General features: G+C 36.8%; 3 protein-coding genes across 3 annotated transcripts; 2 read left to right on the forward strand and 1 right to left on the reverse strand.

Moving 5' to 3' along the window:
- Positions 1-455: 455 nt before the first annotated feature.
- On the reverse strand, positions 456-6424 carry LOC128192181 (uncharacterized). Its single transcript, XM_052864672.1, has one exon. It carries the CDS (start codon positions 6290-6292, stop codon positions 1166-1168), a length of 5127 nt encoding a protein of 1708 aa, XP_052720632.1. The 5' UTR covers positions 6293-6424; the 3' UTR covers positions 456-1165.
- Positions 6425-7890: 1466 nt separating this feature from the next.
- On the forward strand, positions 7891-11570 carry LOC128192182 (uncharacterized). Its single transcript, XM_052864673.1, has 3 exons — positions 7891-9207; positions 9611-9738; positions 9866-11570. Exons 1-3 carry the CDS (start codon positions 8041-8043, stop codon positions 10455-10457), a joined length of 1887 nt encoding a protein of 628 aa, XP_052720633.1. The 5' UTR covers positions 7891-8040; the 3' UTR covers positions 10458-11570.
- Positions 11571-13832: 2262 nt separating this feature from the next.
- On the forward strand, positions 13833-15085 carry LOC128191281 (uncharacterized). The gene is made up of 2 exons (XM_052863365.1): positions 13833-14316; positions 14440-15085. The coding sequence occupies exons 1-2, from the start codon at positions 14006-14008 to the stop codon at positions 15083-15085; spliced, it is 957 nt and encodes a 318-aa protein (XP_052719325.1). The 5' UTR covers positions 13833-14005.

The raw sequence follows: 15085 nt of genomic DNA on the forward strand, positions 1-15085 counted from the left end.
TCGTATTGAACCGCGTCACAACTTCTAAAGATTTAGTTGATTTTTTTTTTTTTAAGAAGTCCTTAAAAAATCATTTACTACACTTACTCATGCAGTGTATATACAAAGAAATAATATCTTGTCTAAAAAAACAAAACCACAACAATATTCAATATTTTATGATTTTAAGAGAAATAATATTACAAAAAAATTATAATCCAACAAGGGAAACAACTCAAATACAAAACATGTAACTCTAGACAAGCAAACATTTTAAAATCAGATTTAGAAAACAAAAAGTTAACACACTGGAAAAAACATGGAAAATGAAAACCATGAAAATTAACATGTTTAAGAAATTAAAATACATATACATGAAAAATGATTAATGAAATTTCAAATAAAACATAGCATTAAAAGTAAGGTCTAATTTTGTGTTTTACTTAAAATTTTAGATGCCTCGTTCAAAAAGCTGTTGTGCTGTTAGAAGAACAGCTAAGTTAACCATGGAAGGCAATGTTACAATCTTCTAAGTTTTATTGATAAAGTGTGTGCCAACATATGGTAAAAGGCTGTAACAAAAAATAGAACACAAATAAAGACACCATTACAATACCATGTCATACAATACACACACAGTCACATGCATTTATATTCTAGTAAGCTATCTTTAAGAGTTAATAGAGAGAAATTACATATTCAGAAAGCTTAATAAATTCAAGATCTATTAATATACCAGAAACTTTTAAAACAAATTGTTGATACTAAATATACATAAATAGCACATTTAAATATGGCCGCCAAAGTATCGATTAAAGTATTAAACCGTGTTCGATTAAAAAGAGTTGATTTACACATAAAAAGCAATCTAAGAAACAGAGATATTCATAACTATGAGTTTATATAATCAGTCTTACATTTTGAGCAGGCTAGGATAGCAAAATCAAGAGAACGAAGGTGGAGCACCTCGTGTATTTCGACTAGGTAAAACGTTTGATCAACGAAAACATTGAAGAGTTCCAAAATACAAAAACATTAGATAACTTGTACAACAAAGATAAAAAAGGGGCATAACTCTTGTTTGATTACAGCACACTCCCCGTCTGGTATCTTACTGATACCACTATTACATTTAGTAAAGAAAAATAATACAATAAACAATCGATGACAAGGTTCGACTAGACTATTACTCTAACAACACGACAAGTTCTTGCACTGGTCTGGTATAGAAGGTAGGTTTCCCGTCACGGATGGTTCTAACCTCAACTTTCCGGACTAAGTCATCTTCACTCTTAAAAACTCTCGAGACAACGCCTACTGGCCAATTGTTCCGATGCTCCGAAGAATCTCGAATAAGTACAACATCATCAGGATTCAGGTTGCGATGTTCATGCTTCCATTTACGGCGGGTTTGTAGAATGCTCAGGTATTCCCTCCTCCAATGACGCCAAAAGATATCAGCGAGCACCTGCACATGCTTCCATTGCGCTCGATAGATGTCTGGAAGATTCAAGGAATCGGACACAACAGGTAAGAAATCCACTTTTCCTGTCAGAAGCATGGACGGACTAAGAATCATGGGCATCTCTGGGTCTGTCGATATTGGAACAATTGGGCGCGAATTAATAATGGCGCAGACTTCACATAAAAAGGTAGCAAGAGTTTCATGTGTGAGGGGTTTGGATCTGGATTCAAGTAGCATAGAGTCTAAAATCTTTCTGGTCATCCCTATCATTCTTTCCCAGATGCCTCCCATATGTGAAGCATGAGGAACATTGAATATCCAAGTAATTCCAGAGTTGCGCAAGAATTCTTGAACGGGTCCTTCCTCTACCTTTACTGTATTCATCTTCATTTCTTCGGCTGCTCCGATAAAATTGGAGCCTCTATCAGAGTGTATAAACTTCACAGGGCCACGGATTGCCAAGAAACGACGGAAGGCGTTTATAAATGAAGAACTTGACATCTCCTCTACAATTTCTATATGCACTGCCCTACAAAATAGGCATGTAAAAATGATTCCCCATCTTTTGCTGTTAGCGGCACCTCCTCGAGTTTTGCGTGTAGCCACCTGCCAGGGTCCAAAGGCATCAATGCCGACTGATGTAAAGGGGGGTCCTGGGGTTATCCTGTCTGTAGGAACATCAGCCATTTTCTGAGTTTCTAAACTGCGTCTTAGTTTACGACAAGTCACGCACTTGTGTATGAGAGAAGAAATCAATCGTTTGGCGCCAATGAGCCAATATCCTCCTGTGCGCAGAGCTCCTTCCGTAATAAGTCTTCCTTGATGCTTGGTTTGTTCATGAAAGTGACGAATAAGTAAGGTGGAAACGTGGCTAGCTTTAGGTAGGATGATAGGGTTGACTTCTCTTGCAGGTATTTGTCCGGCTGCTCGATTGATCCTGCCTCCAACACGAAGTAGCCCATTCTCATCAAGATAGGGTGAAAGTGTCGCAATACTGCTGTTCTTTGCCAGAGGTTTACCATTGGCCAGGCATTTAATGTCTGTAGTAAAGTGTTCTTGCTGAGTTTCCTTCAGAATGAGAATCTCAGCTTTTCTGAGGGCATCACACTGGCTAATGGGCTTGGTGTCATGATATCCATCGCGTCGATTCCGAACTATGCGTTGAAGAGATGCGATTGCGGAAACCAGAGACTTCCAGCTAGAAAAACGCTCAAAGCGCTTTGTTCCGAGACAAGCAGGCACCGGGGAAAGATGGTTGGTGGTGATCTTTGTCATCAGTGGCCTAACTTCCGCATCATAATCAGGTTCAATGAGTGGAAAATACTCCGAGGTACCAGTGCATTCTGATGTACTTGTATTGCTTAACCACTGTGGGCCAATTATCCAAGGAAGCTGCATGATATCAATGACTGAAGTGATACATCTGGTGCAGGAATCGGCAGGATTCTTGTCTGTAGGAACATACTTCCATTGATCAGCAGTGGAGATTTTCAGAATGCGGTCCACTCTATTACTCACATACGTATAAAAACGACGAGTACGATTGCTGATATATCCCAGCACAACTTTGCTGTCTGTGTAATAATGCATAGAGTCCAATGGGATGTCTAGCTGTATGGATATTATTTCTGCAAGTTCTGTTGCCAGAACAGCTCCACAGAGCTCTAAGCGTGGAATAGTGTGACCTCTAGGTGGGGCTAGCTTGCCCTTGCCCATCAAGAACCTAACGCTGTTGCGGCCTTGGTCATCTTCCACTTTAATATATGCTGATGCTCCAATAGCTTTTTCAGATGCGTCGCAAAATATATGAACTTCAGCAGTCTTGGCTAGGCTCACAGACACGTGCGATAACATCCGTGGTATGGCGACATCTATTAAGCTCTGAAGTGAAGACTGCCACTCTGTCCACTTCTGAAGGTAACTGGAGGGTAAGGGTTCATCCCAGTCTACACCAGGGGGTGTTGCTTCTCGAAGGAGGATCTTTCCACTTATAGTAATGGGTGTTATAAATCCTATGGGGTCAAATAAACTATTCACCGTTGACAATAGACCACGTCGAGTGAATGGCTTTTCCTTCACTGGCACTGTAAATCTAAATGTGTCATCTTTCAGGTTCCAACAGAGACCAAGGCTTCTATGGACCAAATCGTCGTCGTCAAACTCCTTGAGTTGTTCACCATGGTCACTTGGATCAAATGCTTCCATCACTGCCAGTTTATTAGAGGTAATTTTGTGTAGTCTTAATCTACCTTCTGACTTCATGACAGACTGGGTGCGTTTCATGAGGTCGATAGCGCTGGCTTCATCAGGCAAGGAAATGAGTCCGTCGTCAACATAAAAGTTACGATTCACAAAGTCCTTCACATCTTCATCAGCATTCTCTACTGTCTTGCGGATTCCGTAAGTTGCTATGGCAGGCGATGGACTATTGCCAAATACGTGTGCACGCATTCTGTATTCAACAAGGATGTCGTCAGGATCATTCTCTCTGTACCAATAAAAACGTAGGAAGTCCCGATGGTCGTCATCCACCCGAAAACGGTAGAACATTTGTTCAATGTCCGCAGTAATTGCCACTTCATCCTTCCTGAAGCGAAGTAGGATTCCTAATAGGCTGTTAACCATGTCTGGACCAGACATAAGAAGGCTGTTGAGTGAGATACCTTCATGAACAGCAGATGAATCAAAAACACCTCTAATTTGTTCTGGCTTTCTCGGGTGGCAAACTCCAAATAACGGTAGATACCAACAAACTGCATTTGAAGACGAAGGAGCCACTTCTGCTGCTCCACTGTCCAGTACTTTACGCATGAATGTCACGAACTGTTCTCTCTTAACAGAATCTCTTTGCAAGTTTGTATGCAGTATTTGGGCTCGGTGAAATGCTTGTGGTTTGTTGTTGGGTAAGTATTCAGGAAGTTGTCTAAAGGGCAGAGGGGCTGTCCAATAACCTTCCTCGTCCTTCTTGAAAGTTTTGTCCATAAGCTTTAGGAACAAACGATCCTCAACTGATAAACCAACTTGGTCATCGTCAGGCGTCTTTGTGAATACATTATCACCCCGAAAGTCACGAGCACAAACTAAACTGTTAGAAGTTGAAATCTGTTCTTTGATATGCAAAAGATTCGGACAAAGTTCATTGCATGTCACTCTACCGTCATTCAAAACTGAGACTTTCTTCACGTTAAGGGACGTTCTCTGATGAATCCTCCCAAGACAGACTTCGCCAATAATGGCCCAACCAAGAACGAGTTTCTGTGCGAAGGGTGCTCCTCGGGGTCCAAGGATTTGCTCTTCAACATGATGGGCTTCCAGTAGATCTCTGCCAATCAGTAAGTGAACTTTTGAGTCTGGATCAAACTCAGGAATCTTAGATGTGATAACACTAAGATGATGATAGGATTCTGCAATCTCCGGTGTTGGGATTTCAGATAAATCGTTAGGTATGTCCTCGCATTCGAGAGTAGATGGAAGGTCTAAAGTAACGTTCTTGTCAATAGATCGCACTTTGAGTCCGAGAACATTTCTGCCATACATAGCTGTCTTTCCTGAACATGTAGTTAGGGTGAATTTGGTAGGTACACTAGAGATATTCAGGATATCTAACAGTTCGGGTGAAGCAAGTGTCTGATTGCACTGATCGTCCACGATCACATAAATACGGTGCACATTGTTCGGGTTGTTTTCATGAAACACATCCACAAGAAAAGTTTTGCTGCAAGATTTTCCTTGGAATCTGTCCCCGCAGAAAGTGGTACACTTTGATGTCACAGTACTATTTGTCGAAACCTTGGACGTTGAAGGTAAGTTTGCTTGGCCAGGTCCAGAGGAGTGTGGTTGTGTAAAGGAGTTGCGAATTCCCTCCCCGCCATGAATGCTTGGGCTCCAAGATGAAACTTTATCCACATGTAGTGCTGTGGCGTGGCTGGAATACCCGCAGATTTTGCACTGAATTCTCACTTGACAGTCCTTAGGTAAGTGTTGGGTTGACAAACAACATCTTGTGCAAATGTTTCTGCTTTGTAAAAAGTTTTTTCTCTCAGTAAGTGGCTTTGCACGAAAACCATAACAGTCATGTATGCTGTGATCAGCCTTGTGATAAGGACACCGGTTCGGATCAACTCGTCCAGGGTCAGTCACCTCTGATTTACGACTTTGCACCATAGGAGTACGTACGGGTCTGTTCTTATTAGCAGGAACTGCTGGTCTGCTATACACAAATGCAGGGTCATTTCTTATAGCACACATTTCCTTGAGAAAAGTAACAAAAAAGGAAAAGGGTGGAAATGGGACTTGATTTGTTCTTTTGTGGGCAGATGCTCTAGTGATCCACTTTTCTTGGAGGCTGTAAGGTAACTTGCTGATAATGGGGTTCACTCCTGAAGATGAATCATAGTAGGCTAAGCTTGTGGCAAACTGGGGGTTTGTTTTCAATGATTCAATCTTGATTAAAATGTTCAGTAGGTCGTATAGTCTACTATTTTCACTCGAACCTATTTGTCGAAAGTTCTCTAATTGTGAACGCAGCGAAGACTCAATCAGTTCAGGTCTACCATACATCTCGTCTAATCGTTCCCATATCAGTTTGACAGCACGGTCGGCATCACCAGGGTTTGCATTACGGATGCTGGTGGCCACTTCCTTCGACCTTCCTGAGAGACGGTTTACGAGCAATTCAAGCTCTTCAAATTTTGACACTTTTATTTCAGCCACAATGCTTTGAAATGAAGATTTCCAAGAATTGTACGATTCAACTTTATCGTCGAAATTAGAGAATCTTTCTGGAACAAGCTGTTTTCGCATGAGGAATAATGTCAACTCTGACAAATGTGAGTCCGCAGATGACATCTGGGTTTGAGGGTTCTGTATTTCAACTGTATTTGACGGAGGATCAACAGGAAAATGAGCTGCACTATTGTCTGCAAAATGTTGTCGCTGGATATAAGATGGGCGATAAGGTGTGGGAATTGGAACAGTTTCGGCAGGAATCGAAGTACGAAGGTCTGCATCTTCACGTTCAATGTCATTATCATGTGAGTTCAAGTTTTCAACGTATCTTCTAGTTCGGTCTTTTCTATTGTCTGTTGTAACAGATAACGACACATCATCCTCTTCGTCCTCTTCATCCATCATCACAGCACTTTCTTGTTTGAGTAGATTCAGATTTATCTCTACTTCTTGTTTCTTTCTTGCTGCTTCCGCTATGTGGGTAATTTCTTCCTGTTCTAATTTCAGCTTTTCTTTCTGAAGTTCTGCTTCCTTCTTCAGGTATTCTAATTTCTGCTCTCCTCTTCTTCTTCTTTCTGAACTTGAAGTAGTAGAAATATGTGATGCATTTTCCACCAGGTCCATTCTTAAATTCTTTATTTCTTCTAAAGCGTTTTCTACAAGTTGTGACGCTCTTGAATAATATGCTTTCAGTTTCTCTTCTTCTTTTCTTGCAAGTTCATTATTAACTCTGCGTAAACATTCTCCATACACATTGACTCTTTCTGTATATTCCTCAAACACAACACGAATGTCATTGTCGAGTTTTCGTAAAGATTTCACATCTTTCTCACTATCTTGTATACTAAGAATAGAATCTTCAACAGAATTCCAGGCTCTGTCTATAAGTTTTCCATTTTCCTTACACAATGTTTCAAAGTTCTCTAAACCTTTCTCTGTAAACTTAATTTCACGTTTAACATCTGTTTCTTCTTTGTCTGCTGACTTATCTTCTTGTTTATCTGTTGACATTTTCAAGCTGACTGTATCACACTGTGTACTTTATGGGGTAATGTGAGTTTCAATGGATCCATAAACCTGGTAAATCCTTTTACTGTGCTGTTAGAAGAACAGCTAAGTTAACCATGGAAGGCAATGTTACAATCTTCTAAGTTTTATTGATAAAGTGTGTGCCAACATATGGTAAAAGGCTGTAACAAAAAATAGAACACAAATAAAGACACCATTACAATACCATGTCATACAATACACACACAGTCACATGCATTTATATTCTAGTAAGCTATCTTTAAGAGTTAATAGAGAGAAATTACATATTCAGAAAGCTTAATAAATTCAAGATCTATTAATATACCAGAAACTTTTAAAACAAATTGTTGATACTAAATATACATAAATAGCACATTTAAATATGGCCGCCAAAGTATCGATTAAAGTATTAAACCGTGTTCGATTAAAAAGAGTTGATTTACACATAAAAAGCAATCTAAGAAACAGAGATATTCATAACTATGAGTTTATATAATCAGTCTTACATTTTGAGCAGGCTAGGATAGCAAAATCAAGAGAACGAAGGTGGAGCACCTCGTGTATTTCGACTAGGTAAAACGTTTGATCAACGAAAACATTGAAGAGTTCCAAAATACAAAAACATTAGATAACTTGTACAACAAAGATAAAAAAGGGGCATAACTCTTGTTTGATTACAGCACAGCTGTGGACCTAAATCATACGATTGTTTTAACTGCCAAAGGAGAACTCGCCAGAAAGACAGATACCCTATCCACAAGAAGTACAAGTCTCTTCTGTACAAACCTACTGGTAGGACACCATGTGAAACAGACTCTTTATGCAACAGATGTCGCCACATGTTTGACTCTATTCTGCGAAGGAAGGATGACAAGAAAAAGAGCAGCACATCACTGCAGCAACCTGAGGAAAAGGTTCTTCACCCCTCACAACAGGCTCCATTCAGTCCGCCTTCGGTTACCCTTCCATTTCCCTGTACCACCAGAGGTCATTCTTCATGTTGCCTATGCAAGAGACCTGGTCCAAAGCTAGTAGTGGTGCCCGTTGACGTTCGACACAGGATTTTCATTTCCCATGAAATTGTCATACCAGCTGGAGCCCGTTGTTGTCCCAATCATCTACAGAGAAACATAGAGAAAATCAGCCCTTCAGCAGAAACCACTACAGTGAACAGATCCTACATATCTCAGCTCATAAGATTTCTAAGAACAGAAGTACTGAAAACTGAGAAGACCAGACTGAGCTTCGACAATTCAAGTCACCTCATTGACAGCGACTATGTTGATCTTCTAGGAATTCCGAAAGCTGCTTATGATGATCTCCTGAAATATGTGGACAGCAGAGTGAAAAGTACACCATCAAGAACTGTCAGGACAAGTCTGGCCATTTTTCTCATGAAGCTGAGAGGAGGAGATTCCAACAGGGTTCTTTCTACTCTATTCAACATTTCAAAGTCTGGGATACGAAGAAGCATTAAGGTCATTCGCTCTGCTCTCATTGATGGAAACTTTGTAAAAGAAAACCTTGGGTTCCAGCACATCACCAGAGAAGAGATCATACATCAACACACTCGTCCACTTGCACAGACCCTCTTTGGAGACAACACACAGCCACAAGTTATACTCGTCTTGGATGGCACATATATCTATATCAACAAAAGCAGCAATTTTAAATTTCAAAGACAATCCTTCAGCTTTCATAAAGGGCGACAACTTGTCAAACCCATGGTCATTGTTTCCACTTCAGGGTACTTTCTTTCAGTTCTGGGGCCCTATTTTGCCAAAGACAATGATGCAAGCATCTTGACCCACATAATGAGAAGCAACCTTGAAGATATCCGCAATTGGGTTGAAGAGGATGACGTCTTCATTGTGGATAGAGGGTTCAGAGATTCTCTGACGTACTTGGAGGAACTTGGAATTCAAGTCAAAATGCCCTCATTTATGGAAAAAGGGGAGAAACAGTTGTCTACAGATGCAGCCAATACAAGTCGTTTAGTAACAAAGGTAAAAAAAACAATTGTAAAATATATAAAAATGTAATTAAAAAGTTAATTATCTGCAAAATAGATATTTTAAATACCAGTATTATCAAAATTCCAAACTAAAATACATGTATAAATTTTAAAAAGATCATAGAAATTGGCAAAAACAAACTTGAAACACTTTACAGTGTATTCACACTCAAAAAGTCAGTAAAATAACAATTCCAAACAAAAAACATCAATTAAGAATAAATTTAAAAATTGATAAATAGATGTATAAAGGTATTAATATGTATAAATGTTAAGGTATAAAAATTATAATTATAGATTTTTATCCTTTATAATAAACATGTGCCATTACATTGATCATGTAAATGTTAATTACATTTTTATTTTATCTCTGCATACCTCAATTTACTTTACAGATAAGATGGGTTGTTGAGAGCGCAAATGCAAGAATAAAACAATGGAAATACCTCAGTTACATTTTGCCATCCAGCCAGATCCCCTTTATAGGGGATTACGTCAGAATTGTATGCAGCATTTGCAACAGGTAATTAAAAATTTACTTTTAACCTATTTTTTTTCATTGAAGACTTGAAACAGTTCTAATACATTTATAATATTTTAATTATACTTTTATTATGGGTTAATGTTTAAATAAAATGCAATTTTTGCAGGTATTTAAAACCCCTTGCCAGTGGGAGTGTTGAAGAGGACCAGGCTCTTGGAGCTAAGATGCTATTTCTGTCCAAACAGGTCAACCAGCTGAAGGAGCAAGTGGAGGAACAGCATCTAGACCGCCGGACTGTATGTTGGAGAGAAGTGAGCGAGGTGGTTGACTTCCCACAGTTGGATGAGGAGAGGCTGCGTGAACTGACGTGTGGAAGTTACCAGCTCCGTCTATCCACCAGCTATGCTCAAGAGCACATAGAAGGGGGATGTACCATCCACATGCACAAGGAGGAGGAGGGACTATTGAGGATACGTCTTCAGAGCAGGCACATTTCTTCAAAGACCTACCAACTCTGGATTAGGTACAAGGATGGTGACATTGTTGCATGGTATTGCAAGTGTAGAGCTGGTGCACGGGTTGTTGGCATGTGCGCTCACACAGCATCCATTGTATGGTACCTTGGGTATGCGCGGCACAGGTGTAACCCAGGCAAAATTGGAGTGCGTGACTGGGGAGAGTTCTTGGAGGATGCCACAGCAGTGGACGAGTCTGAAGAAAGCGACAGTTCAGGTGATGAAAGTCCTGTAGAGGAATAATTTCCTTTTCTTATGCAGTCTTATTTTTAGGTATATAAAAATTCTAGTTCAGTTTTCTACAAAAATGATTAATTAATATGTATGGAAAACATTCATAACATTAATATATTGGTATTTTGTATTCTGTAGAGACAAAGTATGATTTTATCACAAGAATTTTCTTCTATTTGCATGACCATTGACCAAGCATTTAATCATATTAACAATTACATGTACTTTTGTATGTCAGCATTCATACATGTATGTCCTTGTGTTCCAATGTTGTTCCCAATGACCTAAACTAGACTGTTAGTGTTAGATGTTTCATTATTTATGAATATATTGTATATTTTGATTTTTTTTGCAATCATTTTTTTATGATGATGTGACTAGATAAAAAATGTTATGTTGCTCTCTCATTTTTATTTCTAACAAGAATTTTATATTTTAATTTGCTACTTTATAGAGTGAATTTCATAGCATTGCAATTTTTTTACAATAAGAATATTAATGTATGGTTTAAAGGAGTTTAAACACTGAATTGTTTTAACGGTGTTTATAAAAATAATAATTTTAATTGTTGTAAATGTTAATGAATTACATTTTAATTAAGATAAACTTGATTGCAGTTTAAATGCTTTACTAATTTTAGCAATATGCTACCACTGAGTGAAATGAGTGATAGATAGATAGATAGATAGATAGATAGATAGATAGATAGATAGATAGATAGATAGATAGATAGATAGATAGCTGAAGAAATCTTATCATTTTGGGAAAAAATCTGACATACACATATATACAGTCTGTATACACACTGCATTTTGTTTGGGCAGATGTACATGTATAATTCATAATAAGATTAATTTCAGTTTTAGTTAAGAGAGTTCATATCTTAGATTTGTTGTTGTTGATGGTTGTTTCGTTTGTTTGATTCGTAATTTCATGGACTGAATGTGAAGATTATAAGGAAAATGCAGAGAGAGAGAGAGAGAGAGAGAGAGAGAGAGAGAGAGAGAGAGAGAGAGAGAGAGAGAATGTGTGTGTGTCTGTTTACAACTTTACAACAATCCTAGATTATAAATATTCTTCAAATAATTTGATTATTTATTATATAAATGACAATTGATTGATTTGAGTTGTTTGTTTTTATTGCGTAATGTTGACAGAAGACAAAAGTGAAAGTAGGTTACGAGTGGTGCATCAGATCTTTAATTTCTACGGCTATATTAATAACTAAAATACATGAATTAGCTGACATAAATGCTAAAACATGTATTAAATAATTTGAATGAATTTTAAACACTTACCTTTTAGTCTTCTCACGACTTCTGTCATCCACATAATCCGTGGTGACACCATTTAATTGAACGGTGCCAAATAGCATCGCACCATGGGTAACTCGAACCGGATGTTTTATCAAAATATTTTTTTAACATTGTTCATTATAAACAAAACCCCCAAAACAAAACTCTATGAACAAAAAAAAATCCTATGTTTATTGATCAAGTTTATATCTTTATTTTGGAGGAAAACTTTCAAGACGTTGCGTTTTTCCTATAAATGACGTTACTTTCAGGTGACAATAAGAAATGGATATGTGTAGTTCAAACTCATGTAACACGCTCATTTTTGAAGTTATTTAAAAAAGAAAGGTATTTCTAGAAAATATAAAGTCTCAAGATATTGATAAGATACATATTTAAAAGTTTTAAAACTGGGCCATTTTTAGTACTTTTTGACTCAAGTTCTTTATCTAAAAAAAAGTGACCAAAAAAATCGTGATTCAATAGAAGAACTTATGGATATGGCAAAATCACAAGAAAATCTTAAAGAAAAATTTGTCCGCGAAGTGCGCTGTGCGCCTGAATTTACTGTTTTTATGGCCTCTGAACGACAAGTCAAAGAGATGCAGAAATACTGTACAAATGCGAAAAACTTTTCTATTATGGGAGTAGATACAACATTCAATATTGGTGCTTTTTACGTTACATTCACAACATATCGAAATATAATGTTAACTACCAAACAAGGCACTGAGCCAGTCATGATCGGACCTATTTTAATTCATCAAAGAAAAAACTTTGATAGTTATTTCAAACTTTCATCTTCTATCTTACAAATATGTCCGGAAATGAAATCTTTGAAAGTCTTTGGCACTGATGGGGATAAAAACTTATCGGATGCATTTGAAGTTTGCTTTACATCAGCGAAACACATATTGTGCGATATTCACATGCAGGATAATATTGAAAGAAAGTTAAAAGAACTTGGTGTTCCCAAAAAAGAGGCCAATTGTAGCAGTCTCATATTTTATGATTTAATTACAAGTACATGTATATTACATATGCACCATTTCATTTTCATGATTTTTTGAATGCATACATGTATGTATTGGATTCTATAATTATTTTATTGATCTTAAAATACATTAGTGTGCATTCATTCATGACAACTTAATTTGTAGAAAGGTCCAGAGTTGCCTTTAGGGCAGTAATTATCTTTTGGTCAAAGTTAAGTTGTGTCTTTTAATCTCATTGGTGTTTTAGTTTGTTTCTTGTTTGTCTATTGGTTGGTCGATTTCCCTCCAAAAGTTCTTTGGGTTTTAGTTTAATCTTTGTCAAGAGTTTGAAGAGAGCGGACTGTAATAAAGGTGTACAGACGTTTTTGACAAATTACATCTCTTCTTGGTAAGTTAATCTAATATTACTAATATTAATATCATTTATAATATTTCTACTAAATGTCAAATCAGTATTTAATCATATTTATAATTCTTTTGCACTTTCTCTGATTGAATGAATAGTGAGAGAGAGACTTTTGAAATAATAAGTTAAAGTTAAAATAGTTATTACTGAAGTCTCCTTAGATGTGTTTTAATTAAAACTACTTTTATGATAGTGTAATAGTTGTATAATTAATTACAGAATGCACATATACCTTGCAACCATTGAGTCGCATTGAACTTGGTTCAACTTGTACATGGGGCCTATTCCCATAGAATGGTATGTGTGTGTTCATATGCTTGGAATATCAGATTAATGTATTATATGCATTACATAATTATATAGCAATGGTTTTATAACTGAAATGTAAATGCATGTAAATTGATATAAAGGAGATACTTTGTAAATTGTAGTTTACTTATATGAGTTATCTCCCTTTATAAAGTTAAATTACTTCAATACATTGATTGTACATCAATACGTAATTACTTGAAGTTCATGTGTTTTATGCCGTATATTCATACTTGTTATATTGTTTTTACAGGGTCAAATCAATCTATTTATATAACTTGTGTAATGAAAGCCCGTTAATCGAACCCTAACAGGAGTGTTGATTTCTTCTTTACATCAACGGATAAACCTGTTACACAATGCGTATATAAATGAAATATTTGGTGAAATAGCCGGGGATTTAAAGATAAAGGGTTTAGTTGATTCCATGAACCCAGAAGAGTTCGATCACAAACTTGAAAGTTTAAAAGAGGAGTGGACATCACGTCACCCTAAAGGCCCAACATTTTTAAAATATTTTATGGAGTATAAAGCTGACTTGATAAAAATTGTATGAATGCAGATTTACGAAGTTTAGCTGGACTTGGTTATCCCCCAAAACCATACAACCAAAATGCCAATGAATGCATGAATTCAACAATTAAAGGAGATCTAAGAAAAGACACACAAGGAAAATTAAAGATGAGTGAAAAAGATTTCGTTATTTCCCTTGAAAAAATTGTAAAGAGGCAAGAAACGGAGGTTAAATTAGCTTTAATAGGAAAGGGTGAATATAGGCTTAAAGATGAGTACAAACACCTGACACTCTCCGAAGATCTGTATTGGCGGAAATCAGTCAGCCAGAGAGAGGCAGTTTTTGGGAAGTAAGTTATAATATTTATTATTATAATATAATATTTATTTTATCAGTTGTAGATACATTTTTAGGTAAAATCACAAATAAAAAAATTTTTATCAGTGAAACTGAATTTTAAACTATTTTTTAGAATGCTAAAGGAACCTCTAATGTCAACAATGGAAGAAGCAATGGCAGGACCCAACATCAATAGTACCCATTTGGATATTTTAGACTCTTTTCCATCTACCACTTCGACGGATATTAATAGCATACCATCTGAAATTCTTCAAAGTATTTTCCATGATGCCAAAAATATTTCACAGACCGCAAATGGAATTGTTCAAATGCCCGGATATGATGACAGTTCTTCATTTTTTGTTATCAACAGAGTCCAAAAATCTGATCCATTCAAAGTGTATAGGTCTAAATGTGCATCCTTGTTTACATGTGAAACTAAATGTCATCGCTACAATAGTTATAAGCTTTGTGAACATACAATAGCTACATCAATCTACTGTGATATATTTTCGGATTATATTCAAAAATATAAAGCAAAGTTTTCAAAGTTGAAAGGAAATCTTACTGCTATCTCTCTAACTGGAATGCCTCGGAATAGAGGGCAAAAGCAAAAAGGAACATCAGTTCGAAAAGGCAAAAATAATAAAACTTGCACTGAAGTAATAGATTATTTAAATCCAGAAAATCCAGAAAAAAGAAATATGTTAGATCTCGAACAGCCATTTCATTTGACATTTCTGGCTGGTTTAGTAAAACAAGAGGCCAATTGGCCTTAA

This window comes from Crassostrea angulata, chromosome 7, assembly GCF_025612915.1.
Source record: "Crassostrea angulata isolate pt1a10 chromosome 7, ASM2561291v2, whole genome shotgun sequence".
Classification (NCBI taxonomy): domain Eukaryota; kingdom Metazoa; phylum Mollusca; class Bivalvia; order Ostreida; family Ostreidae; genus Magallana; species Magallana angulata.